The sequence below is a fragment of the Uloborus diversus genome, chromosome 9 (assembly GCF_026930045.1).
Source record: "Uloborus diversus isolate 005 chromosome 9, Udiv.v.3.1, whole genome shotgun sequence".
NCBI lineage: Eukaryota > Metazoa > Arthropoda > Arachnida > Araneae > Uloboridae > Uloborus > Uloborus diversus.
The window spans coordinates 28,819,988-28,839,803 of NC_072739.1; the positions used below are offsets into that span (position 1 = coordinate 28,819,988).

The 19,816-nt window shown below is 34.5% G+C and overlaps 1 protein-coding gene across 2 annotated transcripts in view; it reads left to right on the top strand.

The window, feature by feature from the left end:
* Positions 1–1,310: 1,310 nt before the first annotated feature.
* The window catches only part of LOC129229602 (uroporphyrinogen-III synthase-like), a 59,419-nt gene continuing 40,913 nt past the window's right edge, over positions 1,311–19,816 (top strand). For both annotated transcript variants that reach the window (XM_054863938.1, XM_054863940.1), the window contains exon 1: positions 1,311–1,488. In XM_054863938.1, the coding sequence (XP_054719913.1) occupies positions 1,470–1,488 (19 nt within the window). In that variant the 5' untranslated portion in view covers positions 1,311–1,469. The remainder of the gene's footprint in view (positions 1,489–19,816) is intronic.

Genomic DNA, 19,816 nt, shown 5'->3' on the forward strand with positions numbered 1-19,816 from the left:
TGCCTATTAAGAAACATTTAGCAAAACTTCTCATTCTTAGAAACTAGAAAATATCCCCCCCCCCTGCGTTCTTCAAATTTTCAGGGGGTATTCCCTCTCTTTTTTAGGGAGGATCTCTTTCTAGAGGGTAATCAGTAATATTTAAGGGGATGGGCCAACACTCTTGGGGGGGGGGGGAGGTCTCTCCTATTTTTGAACTTGCAAAAAATATGACTTCTCTTTTGGACATTTTCTGTAACAAAAAAAAGGCTTTATTTATTTCTCAATGATTTTTTATCCCCTTAAAATGTCCGCACTATCTCTTAAGTTCTTAGATATTATGGAGGCAAAATTGGCGCCCTTCAACTTGGCTTTCCCGCGCCCTTTTGACCACCCAGTCCGGCCCCGCTGTTGCCATCTTATGTTTGTTAACAAATAAAATATTTGTAATTAATTCAAGCAAGGCTTTTAAAATAACTTTCAATTTTCGCTCTTTGCTTTGTTTTTACAATAATTCAGACATTGGGATGGTCGTCAAGTTTTTGCATGTGTAATTTTGTTTCTGTTAGGAATATTGCTTCCTCGTCAAGCATGGGGAGGGATCAGAAAAAGGAAAAATATAGAAGAAAGTTTCGTGATGGCCACAACATACTAGTTTTTAATTGTGAGGCAGGGGATCAGATACCTAGGACATACGGACCATTTATACTTCACATTGTCTATCCTATCCAGGTATTTGGCCCACTGACAAAAATAATGCTTCAAAAAAATGTCAAAATGTTTTCGATTTATACAATAGCCCTCATTGAAATAGAAAAATAATTTAAGAATAAAATTGATTAATTATATTTCTTGTACTAAGCTCTGTCAGTGTTTAGAGTCTGACTGATTTCTGGATAAAAGAGTCATTTTTCCCCAGACTGCAGCCTTGTACTAAGTATTTAAGACTGTTGTTAGATTTGTTTCTGGGGTAATTGAAATCTGTGTTCTTGGTGCTTGAAATTTGTATTTTTCAGTCGTCTTCAGCCCAAAAAAAAAAAAAAAAGCATCTTCAAAACAAGCTTGTTTATATTTATAAATTTTTTGTTATTTTGTAAAGTATTGTACTCTTTCCTCTTTAATATATAAATAAATAAAGGTACAGCATTTATAAGATTTAATATTTTTGTCCTTTCAATGAACTTCATCTGGGCCAAATTTCTTTCTGTTTTAATCAGTGTAGCACCACTTGCAAAGAGATTGTTTAAAACCTGCAGTAAGGTATAATCTTTGAAATATGTTTCTTCACAAACATACAGTATGTTTATGACATAAAATATTTTCAGGCTTTAAAAAATGCTGGATTTTCATCTGTGGTCCTTCCAACACTGGCTTTTCATTTTGTTAATGGGCAGGAGCTAGAAACTTTTCTTAAGCATTGGAACGACTTCAGTGGAATAATTTTTTCTAGTGCAAGAGCTGTTGAGGCTATTTACAAAAGATTAACTGTGATGGAAGACAGTATGAAAGGTATATTTTTTTAAAAATTAATTTTGTGGTTCTTAATTTGACTATTTTTGTGACTGTAAAATTTAATGAAATCTCTTTCATCCCTTCTTTCAACAAAAATACAAATTTACAAGAAAATTACGGGAAGAAAAAGGTCGAAGGGTGGAAAAATTGAAACTTAACAATTTATATTTATTTCTATTACATTATCAATTTTAAAACTATGAGTTTTGATGAATTAGAATCTAGATCAGGTCATTTAAGATGACTCTGCACTTTTTGGTATTTTTTCAAATTGAAAATCAATTCTGATATAGCATTTATTGGCCATTTCTATCTATGGCCTTTTGTGATTGTGTGGGTAGCTTCCTAATTCTATCTGTGTAAAACTTAATTTTTTATCGGCAAAAAAAATTGCCACAGGATAACAGTGGCTGTTTGGTCAACCAAATTTTTTACCATCACTTTTGCAGAAACAGAAGTCGAGCGGTGCAAGGCAGTGGCGGCGCGAGAGCGTTGGCGATGCGTTTTTGCGAGGTCCTTTTTATCATAAAATATTCTCAGAAAAATCATTGAATTCATCAAGGCCGTATCCAGATTTTTTTTTCCGGGAGGGGCCCGGTTTCACTTTTTGCACATTTCCTTAACACACACACATACACATTTTGTCTCGCTTTTTAATGCTCCCCCCGATGTTTTTATTTTTAGATCTTATTATTTGTTTTTCACACTGTAGAGGGAAGGTTGACATGAGAGTGGCCTTTTAAGCAGGATGTAGAATATCCATTATTTCAGGTGTCCAAGGTTTATCCCCCCGGGAAAATTTGAAAAATAGGTTTAAAAATCTGCATTTTGAGACCTTACATGGTGGTAATTGAGACAACAAAAATATGAAGAAAAATAGGCAAACAAAACCTTTTAAAAGCTATGCACGCAAAAATAATTTAGTTCGCAAAAATTTATCTTGAAAAATATGCTGCAAAAACGCGAGGATCTTGATTTTTGCATTTTTTACGCAATAATCAAGGAGCTGAATTAGGCACACCTTGGTAATCAGACATTAGCCTAATCGGAAACTAGGGGTCCGGCCCTTGGGGAGTCCCGAAATCGGCGTAGTGTACGTTTTATAAGAGTTTTGGGGGGAGGAGGGGAAGTCTACCAAACTGATAAGGGGACAGCCCTGGAGAGAAGGAAGTCCTAATAAGTGTCTGAATTTCAAGTATGCTTTGCAGCTAATGAGAACTAGGATTGTTTATTCTGTTTTTCTTCAAATTTTCACTCGTTTAATAGTTCCACTAGTAAGAATTAGAAAAAACTTTGTTTTTTCCTTCCTAGAATAAGAAAGTAAAAAAAAAAAAAAAAAAACTTTCTTCTGTTTTACGTTACAAAACATTTTGGGTTTCAGGGAGGGGGGGGGGGGCGTCAGGCATAGGAATTCATAGATTTTATTTTTGTACTAACCATTGGCACTTAGAATTACCAATTTACCTTGGGTGGCTGAAAACTACCTAAAAAGTTAAAACTAATTTAATTACGGTGATATTTTTTAGATATAGTTAAATACATAAAATTAGGATTTATTATCTTGTAAAACTATTTATTCCACTCTAACACAATAACTGCACATTAAAATGTAATAATGAGAATGAGGAAATAAGAGTAAAACTTATCCTTAATGGTAATCAAATGAATAATGTGATTGTTGTAGGTCTGACAGAATAATTTGATCCTTAAGTCAATGATGAACAAATAATAGTTCTAAGATGCGTTGAGCAACACTGCGTTTTAAATATACAAACAGCACTCACAAGATGCCATTAATGCACTCCAAACATGTTGGGATGATATTCAGCCAAAACCAAAATGTTTTTTTATCTACCATGTTTCCAAGTGACAATGACGATTTATGATGTAAGTCCAGTTGAGATCATATACAAATGCTGTTAAGGTCAATGTGCCTAAATGAGACACAATTCCCCATAAGTTTGTCACATTTAGGGAATATTCGACCACATTTTTTATTTATTGGTGCGTAAGTAGAAAAGGGCTGAAAATAATTTTTCTTTACTCTTAATCTAATTTGTTTTGAGCAAATTGAATTTCTGGCTACTATACAGAGTGAAAAAACATCATTATCACATTTAGGTCAGTTTTGTCACATTTAGGGTAGTTAAAACCTAAATGAGACATCCAATATGCCTAAATGTAACAATGTTGTTTAGGCAGCTCAATAACTTTTTTATAAGGTTACATTATCATATTTTTATGCCTGTACTTAATATAATCAATTCTGGCATACCAAGACACCATTATTTGCAACTAAAATGATATTTATTTTACAAATTTTCATTTATTAAACTTTTGGAATTTAATTATTTCGGGAACACTGTAGTTGTTTCTTGAATTTAACAATTGAGGTGGTGGAATAACTTCTTTGATTTTGTTAAGTTCATAGAACACTTTATCGCATCTTTCTGGCCACTTCCAACTATTTAGCCCGCTCATCGTCATAGTGCTTACTTCTGCTTCTGCATTAACTATACTGGTGACTATTCCTGGGAAGAATTCCTCCTCATACTCTACTATTACGTAACAGCCAGCCCGAACATTATTGTCACTGCCTGTGTTCACTGTGTCAGCCATATGGGGTGAGGATGGACTAGTGGATAGGCGCATGGAACAATCTTCTATATGAACAGAAGAATCACTGTTATGAAGCGAAAAAGCATCTTCATCCGTGCTGGTTTCCGTTTCATCTTTTTTGTTAACTTTTTACAATTTTTTTTTGATGTTGACACTTTTTTAGATTTTGGCTTTTTATTTTCTTTTGTTGACGTACTTTCATGTTTTTCTGTTGCTGTTCTTGCTTTCCTTGCCTTTTGTTTTTCTAGTTTTTCCTTTTGTTTTTGTTCTTTTTCTTCATTTTCTTCTTTTCTTCAAGTATGCTTCTGTTGTGAGACATTCAGCAAAATTTGCCCCAACAGCCTTTCTCTTCTTTGGAGGATTTGGGGTTGATGTGGAAGTTGTTTTTAGTAAACAACTTTCGGATGATTCAGTTTCAAATGAACAACCTAGAAGGGGGGACATTTGAGGTTGCTGAATTGAGGGTGGTACTGATTGTAGAGGATGCTGTTCAATTCTATTACTACAAAGCCTTTTAAAATATCCATTCATGGTTTGTAGGAAAGCCAAATCTTCATCAGATATATTTTTGTCCAGTGTAAGGTTAGTCTGAACAGATTTGTTGCACGTTGAATAACTGGGTGGAATAAATTCAGCACTTGGTGCATGATCAAACAAGTTCTGCACAATTGAAAGGTTAGATGCTTCAGTTTCAAGAGCGTTTACTTGACTCAAGCTATTAGAAAGCTGGCCTATATTATGGTCTTCTTCTGGGTGGACTTCTTCTTCAATAACTGGATTCCCAAGGTTCTCCTCAATCACAGTGGGAGCACATGTGGAGCCACTTCGATTTGAATAATTTGCTTCGCTTTTTTCCAATTGAAATTTTTTGTATCGCTTCAAAGCAGTGGGATCAAATTGGGATTCGGGAATCGCCATTCTGTTTAGAGGGAAGATGCCGGTATTTCGAAATCCAGCTTTACATGTATTTGGGGATAGTGTGCCCCATACCTTCCCAATTTCAGTAATGAAGCGAGATTTGTCCATTGGTTTACCATGGCTGGAGCGTACATATTCGGAGATATTAGTTTCCCAGGCAGCTTTAAATGATCTGAAAAAAGCAACATCTATTGGCTGCAAAATGTGAGTGGTATGGGGAGGTAGTTTTAAGATAATGATGTTTTCTTCCACAGCTTTAGTAACAACATCCATAGAAATATGACTGATGTGTCCATCTAAAATTAAAATGCAAGGACGAATTGTCACTTCAACTATGAAAACATTCTTGAACCACTTAAAAAAGGCATCCTGTGTCATCCATCCTGCTTCTGTAATATCAACAGATGTACGAGGATATTTTTCTAAATCAGCATCAAGCCATGCCTGCTGAACTGATTTGGCTGCAAACAAAATGTGCGGGGGAAGAATGTTTCTCGATGCAGACACACATGCCAACACTGTAGTTGACTCTCTGCCCGATCCAAATATCTGACGCTTTGCATTTTCTCCTATTGGAGCAATTACTTTTGTTCTACTCGGGTCAAAGCGAACCGAAGTTTCATCCAAATTGTATATTGCGTCCGGCTTGTTCCAGACACCGGCAGCAGTGAAGTGTTCTTCCAATAGGTCATAAAATTCATAAATGACAATAGGGTCCCTTTGTTGTTTGAACCTTGCTGCTTCCATGCGCGATTTTTAACTTCAGATTATTTCTTGTCATGAACGCACGAACCCATTTCCACCCAGGACGTCCATCATGAAATGGCGTTGACAGTTTATTTTAAAGTACAAACTGCTGAACTGCATCACATAAGTGCTCTTTGCTCAGGGCAAATCCCCATTTGTTCATTACTTACAAACTTTTTGCAATTGTCTCCTCTGTCTCCTACAGAGAAAAAAGAAAAAATTAACATTTTCTCATATGAGAGTCATAAAGAAAATAGTTGTTTCTGATCTATTTACAGAAGTCTTTAAATTAAAAGTGATTAAAATTTGTTTCAGAAAAAAAAAGTTTGCTTTTATGAGTTGTTAAATTTTCTATTTTACTATTTTAGAAAAGTTGTCAGTGAAATAGAATGTGAGGTGACATAACCAGTCTACATAAATAAGCAAGTTACTTTTAAGGAGGACTTTCATAAAAAGATAGAGAATTTAAAAAAAAAATAGATATATATTTTTTTTTGCTTCTCAAATCTGAAATTTGGAAAATTTACTATTAGCCTCAACACAATCATCCCTGATGCGCATTATGAGAACTGAAATTTTGTTCACCTGTGACAGTGCTGTGGGACGACCTTTAGTTCTCCCTACAACTGCTGGAGCAGGTCTCTTGTTCCACCCAGTAGCTTGGCCATGTATGGTAGAATGAGGAATATTATATTTCTTATGGGCCTGCTGTGGAGTAAGTCTGCCACATTTGACATCTTCTGCTTGTTTTAGATCCTCCACAGTGTAGGACTTCGATGAAGATGCTTTATGCATTGTTACCTGTAAGAATATGGAGGGGGGGGGGGAATCAGTAATGAAATCCTATCAACTCAAAATTTTTTTTTTTACGACTGGTGCAAATAGAGGAAGGCACTTTTGTATTTTCCCCATTTTCTTACATTTAAAGTCACACTACTTAGGAGAATAAAAGAAATGAATTTTGGCTTGAGCTAAGACATCTTGCATTCCCCCCTTCCCTCCTCAATGCCAAAGACAATACAAAGAGCTGTTCCTGAAATAAAGAGGGTTCTTGATCATATTTCTAAGTATTTACTTTGATTTTTGAATGATAAAATATGCCATGTCTTGATTAAATAAGCACAGACAGCCAGCATAAAGAGATTAAGTTTGTCCCCCCCCCCATCTCATTGTCTTTCCAGTGCAGGACATCTGTAAGTTGGGGTGTCAAGGAATGGGGGATATATTTTTTGTCACAAAAAATATTTTGGGGGCGTGTTCTTGGGGGGGGGGGGCACCCTTGTGAATGCTATGGATGAATAAATGATTATTTTGTTGGGGAAAGGTTCATGACCTGTGCCATTGAAGTTGTTTGGAGGGTGTTTTAGAATTTTTTTCATTTTATTTTGGGGGAGGGGCTCTTGTTTTAGGGCAATAACTTTTGAGAGGAGGAAGCGTCATCGCTCTTAGGAGGGGGGGGGGGGCAATATTGATTCATTTCTGTTTATTATAATATCTTAACCCAGGAAACTAATTAAACCATAATGCATTACCAAAATTGAAGGCTAATTCCAGTAATGAAATTCACCACAAACTACATTAAATTTACAAACAAACTTCTTTAATTATTTTTAAAAAGCTAAATTTATGTATTTTTTCAATTCAGCAAAAGCATTTTTTGAGCCTAAATACGTTAGCTTAACAACAAATAAGTAAATTTTTTTTATTTTTGTTAACAAGCATGCCATTATTACATTAAAATAATTTTATTTCCCTTATTTTTTTTACAAGAATGCACACATTTGCCGAATTTCAAGCATTATCTATGCAGCAAATGTAAAACAATAAGAAAAATTTGCATAAAATTAATTTTCACGTGACGAGTAACGAATTCACCACGTGGTTCAAGAGATCCTTAATTACTCTCTTTCTTTCTTCCTTTTTAACACTATATAGAACAAATAATTGAAATAAAGGCACAAAAACACATTTACTTACCCTTTGTATGGTCAAATAAAGGCTTTTCCGCAACTCCGCATTTAGAGGATCCAATTTGTCGCTATTAGGTGGCCGAACGGGTCCAACGGTTATACGATGCCAAAATGGGACGAATATTTTCGAGCGTCACTATTTCCCACAGATAATTTTCTTCCCCTTTCTTCTTCCTTGAGATGAAAGATGCCTTCAAGGTCGTGCTGTGTGCATAGTTTATTTGACCTTGAAAGATAAAAAAGCAAGGAGATCGCTTTGTCGCGCATTAGCTTGTCGCATTTAGGGAACGTTGGGGGAACTGGATAATGGGTAATGCGAAGTGCTATGGGGAATTAATCCCTTGAAGGAATGCTTCAAATGCGATGGAGGTTTTTGGGTTTCATTCCCGAAATGCGTATGTTTCATTACATCGCATTTGAGTGCAATTTTTATTCTAAGATTTTAGGTAAAAGTGCATTGTCACATTTAGGGGTCATCACATTTAGGGACATTGACCTTATAGAAATCCTTAAATGTGCAAAAGCACATTAGAGCCTGACCAAATGTCTAGTCAATGTGGAAGGTACATTGCACATTACTGTAGTTTGTGTGTACTTCGGTATATAAAATATTTATAAATATTTATTCTAAAAGTTTCTGCCACGCAGTCACTACGCCACCAAGTGTCGTAAAATCCCTTAAATCGAATAATCAATTTAAAATATAATTTTTTTTTTTTTAAATTTGATTCATGCTAACTTACGCAGCATAATTCCATTTAAGTTAAATGGAGTTTTATTCCCTTACTACGAATGTTTACTTAAACACTTTTCAACCCCACAATTTTTAGCTTAAAGCTTTTTTCGGTTTTATAATAGAGTTGGAAGTTCATACAACCGCACAATGTTACACACAGTCTAAAAGACATTCACAAAGCATAATAACATTTCATGTTGTAATTTATGGTAATGTATAGAATAACTAAATATTATCTTAGTAAGAGGTTGATTCTTCATTGAATGAATTTGAGACAATTATAAAAACCTGATGTGGTGGACCAAAAGGGAACTGGCCAGATAAAACAACAACCTGAAAGTAGGGGGCTCTGTTCTCTGATACTTATTCAACTGATCTGGCTACAAGAAGATGCAGAGTTGAAACTGGAATTTATGGGCAGCCCATATATTCCAATTGGCTTAGAATGAAAAAGGTGTAGGTCAAAAGCTTCTGATACAAAATTCTGAACAAACTTCACGCGAACGTTTGTTTGCACCAGCTAACATATTATTTTTGTTGTAAAAAGTTACTTATCTTTTAGGTTAAAAAATATTCAAATTCCTTGAAACCATTCTAAATTTACCATCTGCAATGTTTATTTTATTACGTAATAAATTATTTCAATTGAGATTGCCGGGAGAATCTTGAGTGACGGATGATTTTAATTTATCGTTTGCTGATTGAACGACACATGCACTGGGCAAAGCCGTAACATAACTACAACCAGGGTTCGTACGCTCCTTCAAAACTCCTCCAATACTCCTTCATTTAGGAAAGTTTTTTGAAGGGCCCTTCAAACTCCTTTATTTTGGTTTTCACTCCTTCAAAACTCCATTTTTTTTAGTTCAAGACCACATAATCTTCCTCTATGACAGTAACTTAAAACACTTTGATTGACAACTAACGTCATGACAAGGGCGATTTTAATGTAGTAATTTCGTGCATTTATTTTTTTCAGAAAGATGTGATTTACAAATTGATCATAGTTAAATCATAAAATTTGAAGGTGAAAATTTTATTAGAAGACTAAGACATATCAAAAGTTCAGTAAAACATGTTGGTGATTGTTTTTTTTTTTTCAAGTTTTATGATTACTATTTTTCTCTCCTCCACACTCTCAGCAGCAAAAGTCAGGTTGTCTAATTATTATTTAAATATTTAAAAGTATAAGTACATGTACTATATTAAGTGATTGTGTTAAAAAAACAATTGTTTAGTAAATCAAAGTTATGATATTGTAAAATAAAAAGAATCATTCACAAGTGATGTCATGCCTTGAGGAGGAGACGGGCTCATGAAATTGTGACAAGGGGAAGAGAGAGGGTGACAAAAAGTGACATCACACAATTATTGTAACAATATGTTTAAAAAAATTTGACATGATGTGACAGGAGGAGAAGTTAAATGAAGTTTAACTTTGTGATAAAGGGGAAGGGGTCAAATTCTTTGGAAAAAAGTGACATCATTTGATGACAGCCCGTTAATGCTCCTCCAAAATCTCATTTTACTCCTTCAAAACTCCTCCAAAACTCCTTCATTTTCTTTCTGAAATTGAGTACGAACCCTGTACAACGTTGGTTCCATTGAGATTTATTCAAAGTGGAGAAACAGACATTGAAATCATTGATCAAAATTATCTAGTGCCAGGGCATTAATTTTTTCCAAACGATTCAGACTTTGGATGTGAGGAGTTAGCTGCAAAAGGGAGAAGTGTATGTACCTGATGACTGGTATTGTGCAAGGAAGTCTTGCCGTTGCAGAAATAAATTTATTGTTTGTCAGATAAATCATGAATTTATTTCTGCAAAAATTTAGAGAGAAACATTAGCTGGAGAAAAAATGCTAGCAATATGGATGTGGCTAAAAATACAATGGATAAGGCTTTAAAAAAACGTTGTTTATACGATAAAGTACAAAGAAACTTTGTACATAAATTAAAAAAAACGAACTTTTCGACTTTTAGCTTCACTAAATTTTTTTAGCAAGTCCTCGTAGCTCTCAAACTACCAGCTACCTCAGCTTCAATGGACAACGCCGACAACCTTTCTTGTGTCATAGTGTTTCTCAGATAGTTTTTTTTTAGTTTTAATTTTGAAAAACTTCTCTCTGCCAAAGCTGTACTTACAGGAATTGTAAGCAATATTCTAAGAGCTATGAATATGTTTGGATAAATTTCTTGCAAATTATCGTGAACACTGTGCTTCATTAATTGTTTTCCATCTTTTATTGTGTCGGGAAAATTAGATTTTAGAAGTTGAAGTTCTTCGTAAAAAAAGTCTGTATAGGTGCATTCCATGGTAACTGACGTAACATTTGAAGCAAAAATATCAACACTAATTAATTATTTAAAAAAAAGTACCAAATGTAAAGTAGTATAATTTGCTGTCTCATAGAGCTATTATAATACATTAATAAATATACTTACCAAAAATTCCTTTTTCCTAATTCTTATTAGAGAAAAAAATTTAAATCATTGAAGTAACTGACGCAACATGAAATGGACTCGTTTATTGGATTTAACTGAACATATTGAAAAATCTGTAAATTATGAAATTGTAACATCAAAATTTTTTTACAAATGAATAAATAATACATATTTACAAAAATCCACACTTGTGCTATTCTTGGATATTATTCTAATTATTACTTATGTATGAAAAACTGGAGTAACTGATGCAACACAAAAAGTAACTGACGCAACGTCAGTGAATATTTTTTAGAATTCATACGAAACATGGACTACACCTCTGTTGTTTACTGGTGTGGGTGTTTCTATGTCACATATGACATTCTCTGTTGTGTACCAAGTCTCATCTGGTACAGAGGGCCAGCGCCAACCACCCTGACACTTGTGAAGTACGCTGACAAATACTTCGCCAGATGTAGGTGCCACATTATTAATGATGCCTGGATATTTTTCTGTGTCGTCGTCGTTGGTAACAACAAAGTTACCAACTTGATAGCTAGGAGCCTTTTTTTGAGCAACTTTGTTATTGACAGTGCACTGATTTGACTTTGAGTCGGCTTCTGGTGTGGAATTGGCGTAAACTTCAGTTTTTGTGAAAGCCAACACTTCATCAGAAAAGAAAGGGCTGATCAAACTGGATTCCAAAAATCGATCCCCTGCTTTCCTGATATAATGTAATTGGTGGGTATTGGGAATTCGCTTTGGTTCGTTTTCATTCCATTTTGCTGATAGCATGTTTCTGTCACTCTGCATATCAGCTGCAGACAGGTATAAGATTTCAATGTTGGGGCATGCTTCTTTTCCTACAGATGCAAACTCTGCTGCATTTGTTACAACGGCAGACCCTTGCATAACCCTTCTCCATACTGCACGTTTTAGAGTGCCTCCAATTCCATCAATGGGCCCCTTGCCATGGGATGTAGCAAAGAAACTCCAGTCTACACTCTTCAAATCTTTATGAATGCTCTCTGGTGAAAGCACAACTGACAACGAGTATCTGTTTTTGAACTGGCTGCCTGCACCATCTGAAAATATGTGTAATGTTGTAATTGAACTTTGCTGTTGAAAGTGCTGTAAAATTATTTTGTTATAGGAAAATACAGCAAACTTGTCATGTCTCAATTCATCGCAAAACTGAGCTGCCGATCGTGTGTCGTTAACACTGCTGTGAATATAGTCACTGTATTATTATTCCAGTGAGCAGACATTATTTCGTTTTGATGCCTTAGTGCAAAGTTTTCTGCAAAGTCCTCCTGCAAGATCCCTTCCCCTTCAGGACAAGAGCTTTTCAACATTCTTATTCGACTTAACTGAAATTTAGCAATAAAACAGTGCCGTCTCAAATTCTTCAACTGCACTGCTAGAGCATCCTTTGCAGTACAGAGAGGAGTTTTCATTTTTTCTTTCTCAAAGTGTCCATTCGAACTCCATTGGTAATAGAACACAGTTTTCTCAGAGCTGCTAATGCTCTCAGGAAAGATGTTGGATACATATTTTGCAGTATCTCTGCATTTCAAGCACTCTCCAAAGTTGCATTTTACACACCATTCGCACACGGACTGCATAACAAAAGTATTGATATCATTAGGCAAATTAACATCTGAAACTGCTTTTTTTACCCCCTCGAGAAGCATCTGTCCATTTTCATGGTAAATGCAACAACAAACACAGGGCTCGGAGTTGTCCTGGAATTCCTGGAATTCCTGATTTTTTTTTTCATGTCCTGGAATGTCCTTGAATGTTTAAAAATGTCCTGGAATTCCTGGAATTTCGAGCCTTTCTTTTTGTTTGAATGAATAAAAAATAAAGTTTTCCCCGTTGAAAAAAAAAGCGTGAAAACTGCAATCCCATCGCCGGGCTGTATTCATTTGCCGTCAACCGTCTCCTCAGCTGATCACGTGGGCCATCTAGGTTCAGCGCATGCACTGTGTGCGAAGCGATCGTGCGCCTCTCGAGGATTGGAGGGTTCACGTTCACACCTTCGCCGCTGTAAAAATACTGGTAGAAAAGAAAGTTCTACGGAGGGAGGGAATGAAGCGGTGCGGGGATTCAAGATGTTCCCTGAACTTTCTATCTGCTCTGCGAGTGTAGGTGCGCGGTGGCGCAGAATGAAGTGAAATGAAATGAACCGTTGTTGTGCATCGTGTTCGCGTAGCTCGTGTAGATTATCGCCATCGCAGCTTCTGAGTGCTGTCCGCGTTGCACGTGGTCTATTATGTAAACAATCTTAATTTCTTATCTTATGTTTTATAAAGGTTCAACATGCTCTAAAAATTTTAGTAATTTATAAAATGCTTATTCAATGCACAGTTTTGTTAAACATATTATCCTGAGTGCAAAAAAATATTATTTAAAAATTACTTTCTTAATAGAAAAAAATCCTTAGTGATTTTGCTAACATGGAAGCACAAAAAAGGATCATTCAGAAAAAACACTTCAAAGTTTTGCTTTTCCATTAAAACACATAGCGGGAATGAACTAAAATCATGCATAACTTTTTAAATAATTGAGCTAGATTGATATTTTTTCTGTGTGTTCAAAGCAATTTTAAAATCCATTAAAATTTTTTTGGGTCAAAAGGTCATTTTTGAGGTTATGTGACTCCTTAAAGCCCATTGCAATTATAGTTTTTTAGTTGGCAAATATCACTAGGTTCCTAATTTTTTTTCTAAAATTTTGGTCATAATTTTTTTTTAAATGTTAATTCAATTTCAAAAATTTATTTTGTTGGAAATTTCAATTTGAATTGTTTTTAAAAATATTTTTTTTTTTTTTAAATATTGTTTTAGTACAATTGGGGATTTCCCTGAAATTTTCATTTACTAATATTGTTCCGGCAAAGGCAAGCTTAAATTTTCCTTCCTTTATAATTCATGTTTATTCCTCATCTTTGGGTTACAAAAAGCCTGTTAATAACATTTGAATAACTTATGGAAATTTATTAATCTTTGGAGAACATATAAATACATAACATTTGGAATATTCTGCTTGTGTATCCTACTTTTTCAATTCACAGTAAAGCTCAGTGATGTTTTTAAGAGGTAATTTGCTAGATTGTTCATTTTGTTGGTCCTTATTTCATCAAGATCTTTGTAAAGTTGTTAATGAATTTAAAAAATCAAGAGAATTGCTTCTCATTAAAAATGTATTAATATATAATATGTTCATGAGTGTATAATGTATATATGTAACAATGTTTCAACAAACATCTAAACTAAAATGTGTTGCTATCATAATTATTTAGAAAATAGTTTGACATCTCATGAACAGAGTATTTTTTGAAATTTACATGCAAGTTGATATTACTTTAGCTGATAACTTTTTTCTTCTTTTTTTGAGAACTGTTAAAAATACTGAATTTTCATGGGTCTAGCAGCTGCAGTTGCTAGTTTTATTTCATTGTTTATGTCAAGGGTTCCCAATCTTTGCTGCGGCACCCTGGGATTCCCTAGGAGAAGACGAAGTGTCCATGGTATCACTAAATCTGCATGTAACACATAGAGTAGGGTGCTAGGAGGAAATTCTAATTCCTCATAGTACCCTCTAATTCCTCATATAGGGGTACCAGAAATCGGAAGAATTTGCGAACCCCTGGTTTATTTTCCTTCTAAATCCATCTTATGGCCTCATCTGCTAGCTGGAGATCATAGTTTTCATTTTATAGTGATGAAAATTAGTAGATATACTTATTGCTGGGACTAAGCAGTACTGCCAGTGTTTCCTGGATAAATAATTAAGTAAATAAACAGATTGAATTAACCATTTATTCTTCTGTGCCATAATAGTTATATATTGTAGGTTCCACTTGCTCCGAAAGTAATCTGTAAAGTCATGAATGATGTCCTGGAATTGTCCTGGAATTTTATTAAAATTATGTCCTGGAATTTTTAAATTTGAACTCCTACCCCTGCAAACATTATGATCTTTTTCAGTTACCGGCAGAACATGTTTAGATCGAAGTTCTGCAAACTTTGATTTCCCTATCTTATGTTCTGGGTGTTCCAACTTGAACTGCTTGTAGCATTCCATGACTGTCATGATGAGTAACTTTTTTTGGACTCTTTCCTTTTTACCACAGGAACTGCGAATAGTGATAAAGTCATTTTTACCTGGCCTTGATATTAAATCGCTTTCATAGAAGTTCTCCACTAGCTGAATTGTGTTAGGATCTAATGCAGTTGATCTGCAAGAAACAGCTACAGTTTTGGGCTGAACATGATATTTTGATGCAAGCTTGTTAAGGACAGCTTGCTTTTTACGAGGGCTATTGGGAAGTGCACGTTTTGCACGTTGCACAGCCTTTCCAAATGATTGTGGTGATTTGAAAGCTTTAGATGGGGATAATGAGTTTTCTGCAATGGGTGCGTTAGAGAGAGCTTTTCTGCTGGCTCGCGATTTTCTCATGCGCTGCTTGCTACCTTCCTTTTCCTCCTTCTTCCTTGAATTTGTCCATTTTTGTCTGCAGGACTTTTGTTGCTCTGCATTGCGACGCTTCATTTTGCATTTTTTCTCTTCTGTCATGCGACTTCTATAGTCTCGCATCTTTTCAGCGGGAGTCTTTGGTGGCATCTTAATTCAAAATGTCAATCTGAAACAAAGATAAATTTTGTCTCATTGGCATATTACATATTTGCTAAGTTTTATATTGCTTAACTATCATTTTAACTAAGTAGTAATATTTTCTAGACATTAATAAAAAATTATAACTAGTAAGTAGGCTCTAAATAAAGAGAATGCAAGCATAATGTCAAAATTTTGAAATTTTTGCTTTTGAACTTCACTGCAATTGCTTTATTTAATCACAGCAGAAAACAAAACTATACTTGGATATTAATATTTTGCATCATTCCATGATATCCAATTGCTCAACAACATTGAAAGAATGCAATTCATTGGAAATTTGAAAGTTTTTTTGTTTACTAATTTTTTCAACTAAAATTGAAAAAAAAAAATGGTTAATTTGTTTTGAAAAATATTAAAATGCTTATTATGTAGGTCTAAATTTATTTAAGCTTACACAGCTTAGAACTGCTTATGTTAAATCATCAAAATAATGTACTAAAATACTTCTTTCTGCCTTTTATTTTGTTATCGAACCATGGTAACTGATGCAACTTCCATTATGTTGCATCAGTTACTGCCATGTGGTTGCATCAGTTACCAGTATTACTTCAAAATAAACCATGATAAAAATATTATTTTTACACTAACTTATGTAGTTTGGTAAATATTAGATCATTTATATATGAAATACTGAAAAACTTAATAACATTCTGAAAAACTTAAAAAAACCTTAAAATTGGTAACTGATGCAACATCCCACATGGCAATGTTTAAAGTAACATTTTGCCTATAAGTTTCACTAGGTAATCTTACATCTATACTAAACATTAATCTACATACCTTTGACTATTCACCAATCCAAGAACTTTGTGTATTCTGTGATGGAACCTATATAAATTTGATGAAACAAAAATATGTCTTGCAGCTGTTCATCTAGTGGCAGCCATATTGTCTCTTGTGAAGCAGTTTTCTGCCACCAGGGGGCAGGAATGCTCCTAATACAGTGCTTTAAATTAACTTCAGAACCTAAACATTCATTAATAAGTATTAAATGTCAAAATTTTCCATAAAATTTTTTTTATGAAAATGTCCTCTTTTATGCGGAATGCACCTATATCTTCTTTTTCACCATCTCCAAGAATTGCACCTAAATCATTACAGTGTTTGTTAAGCTCTTCTTTTGATAACGATTTTAAAATTTTACTATCGTAAAGGAGCCCAAAGTGATCAAAATAATAATTAAGAGCTTGAAACCTGTCTTCAATATCAACAATTATGGCATCTATCATAGTGTTAAAAATATTAATTTTAAACTGCGTTTTAGCTGATATTATGGGTTCATCTTTTTCATAATTAAACATCCTTTTCTTCTTAATTAATCTTTTTTCTATAAATTCCGGTGATATTTCAAACAACTTTTTTCAATTAATGAACGAGCTTCAGCAATACTTTCTTCAAATCCTGTGTTCCTGAATTCTGAAATCCAACTAGAAAAAGATCTTAAAGAATAAACTGCTACCTTTAAATTGCTTTCAGTTGATTGCCAAGTTTTGTTGATATTGTTCACTCTCAGTAAAACAGCATACCACACGTGAATTGAAACAATAAATTCAAAAGTTAGCATTTCAGCCAAAACTGCTTCACACTCACTTAGTGTTTCTGCATCTGCAGAGAGAGTTTTTAATCATTTACGCAATCGACGACATCATCAAATTGTAAAACAATTGCAGAGACTGCTCTTATTCTACTTTCCCATCCCCTTTTGGACAAAGCTTTTAAAGATATTTTCCACTTATTTTTAACGACATCCCAGTGTTTAGTAGATTTTGAGAAAAGTAAATAGATTTTATTAATAAATCCAAAAATTATCTTAGCTCTTATTGAAGATTTCGCTGCATCTATCAAAAGTAAGTTCCAGTTATGGCAAACACATGGAGTAAAGAATATTCTGGGGTTGATGTTCAGTATTCTTGTTTTCACCCTTTATTTACCCCAATCGTATTGGAACCATTATCGTAACCATGCCCTCTGCAGTTTTGTATATCTAGATCATTTTTCAAAATTTCTTGAAGAATAGCATTACCGTATATACTCGCATATAGGTCGATCTTGCGTATAAGTCGACCCCCCCTTTTTCAGAGAAAAAATCTAAAACCCGCGTATAAGTCGACCCCCATACTTTCCAAAAACATCGCGAATTATTTTCAAAGAAATTTCAAAATAATGAACACATTTATTTACAAATAAAATAGGAATTAAATAGGAAAACATGCCTAAAAGCCTTCAAACTCGGATTCAGAGTCGGACGCAAAAAAAAGTTCATTAAAGTCCGCTTCCGTCATCACCGCGTCATCGTATACACCGGCGGCTGCAGAATCGACAATGATATCAGAGTCTGAATCGCTGTCGGCACTATGGTCATTAAATATCAAATCATCTTCTGTTCCATCCAGTTCATTGCTTATGCAGCACTTTTTGAAGGATTTGATTACCATTTCTTGGGGGATTGCTTCCCAAGCATCTTTTACCCATTGGGCGATCAATGCTATGTCGGGTTTTCTCAAGTTGCCGCCTTTTGTTGACGTAGGCAAACCTGAGCTGATCCATTCTGCCCAATATTGACGAACATTGTTCTTGAAAGGCTTATTGAGGCAGACATCCAGGGGCTGAAGCACGGATGTCAACCCCCCTAGAATTACGGCAAGCGTAGTCTTCATTTTTTTTTGCTTGTCTTTTCGCAGCATCGGACCGGTGAGCAATAAACATGTCCCGCACTAAAAGGGATTCTTTTTGAAGGAGTGCGCCTGGCCGTCTATTCCAGACGGTCTTCAACCAATCTAATACACCCTCTTCATTCATCCATCCCTTTTCTTGAGCTCGAACCACCACGCCAGCGGGAAACACTACAGACTTTGGCAAAGTTTTTCTTTTAAATATTATGAGCGGCGGTAGCTTGGTCCCGTCAGCACAACACGAGAGAATGACAGTAAAATTCGCCTTCTCATGGCCGATCGTTAATAAAAGGTACACAGAAACTTCATGCATTCATTCCTGTTGCATCAAGTCAAACTAAATTGTCAGTGAAAATATTTTCATATGATACAACCTCTTCTGAAGTATATGTCTCAAGATCCCGAGATAAACTGAAATTATCAGATTTTAACGGTTACATTACAATAGCTTACGACGACAAATGGTGGTTAGGCTATGTAATGCAGAAAAATGATGAAGATGACGAGGTTAAAGTTACATGCCTTCATCCACATGGGCCATCCTCATCATTTAGTTATCCAAGTAAACTAGATGTACTGTGGGTACATGTGACTAATGTCCTATGTGTAGTAAGTCCTGTGACTCCTACTGGAAGAATGTATGTTCTTCCTGAACATGATATTTCACAAAGCAATGAAGCCCTATCCAATAACACATAATGAACTTCCTTAGACTCAAGTGACAGTTATTTGTTAATTCTTTTTCCAAGTCTTCACAAAAAAAAAACTTTTATTTTAAATTATTTCAATAATAATTTTAACTATGCAAAGTATATGACATTCTATATCACATGGAATAAATTTCAACTTTGTTCATCTCACTGTCCGAAAGTTGTGTTTTCTAGAAAAGTAAGTTCACTTATACTATAGTTAAAATTTTGATAAGACCACTTTAGTTTAAAATTTTTTTAACCATCAGCCCATTGTCCTCCCATTTTGAAACTTTTTGTAACATTTAACAACAAACTATTGTATCTTTTGGAATTTTTTCAAAATTTTTTTCAAAATTCAAACTTTTTTTAAATTGAAATTTAAAGTTTAAATTTGAAATTTTCAAAAAATTTTTCAATTACAACATATGCATTGTTGTATATCACAAGAAAGTGCATATTAATTGCTACAAAATGACACTTATTTCATATCTCTAGTTCAAATAGGAGAGGAGTAATTTATATTTCAAGAGAGCAAGGTAATGCTTTTTTGGTCGATTTTTGGTAACTTTGGGTTGCCCTATTTTCTAAATGCATTGCTATAATTTATTGAAATTTGGTATTTTTCTTAGTCTACATAGATGCTACCTATGTGCCAAATTTCCTTAAAATCTGATATGGTGAGGTCAAATTTTTGCAAAAAGTGTGTTGATTTGACAGGGAATGACCCAGATTTAAAATTTTCGTTAGAGAAAAAAAGGGATCTTGACTTTAATCTAAATGGTTAAAAATTGGTAAGTGGAGAAAAAGAATCAAATCTTTACAAAAGCAATGTAAATTATTAATATTTTTTCTTCAATGCT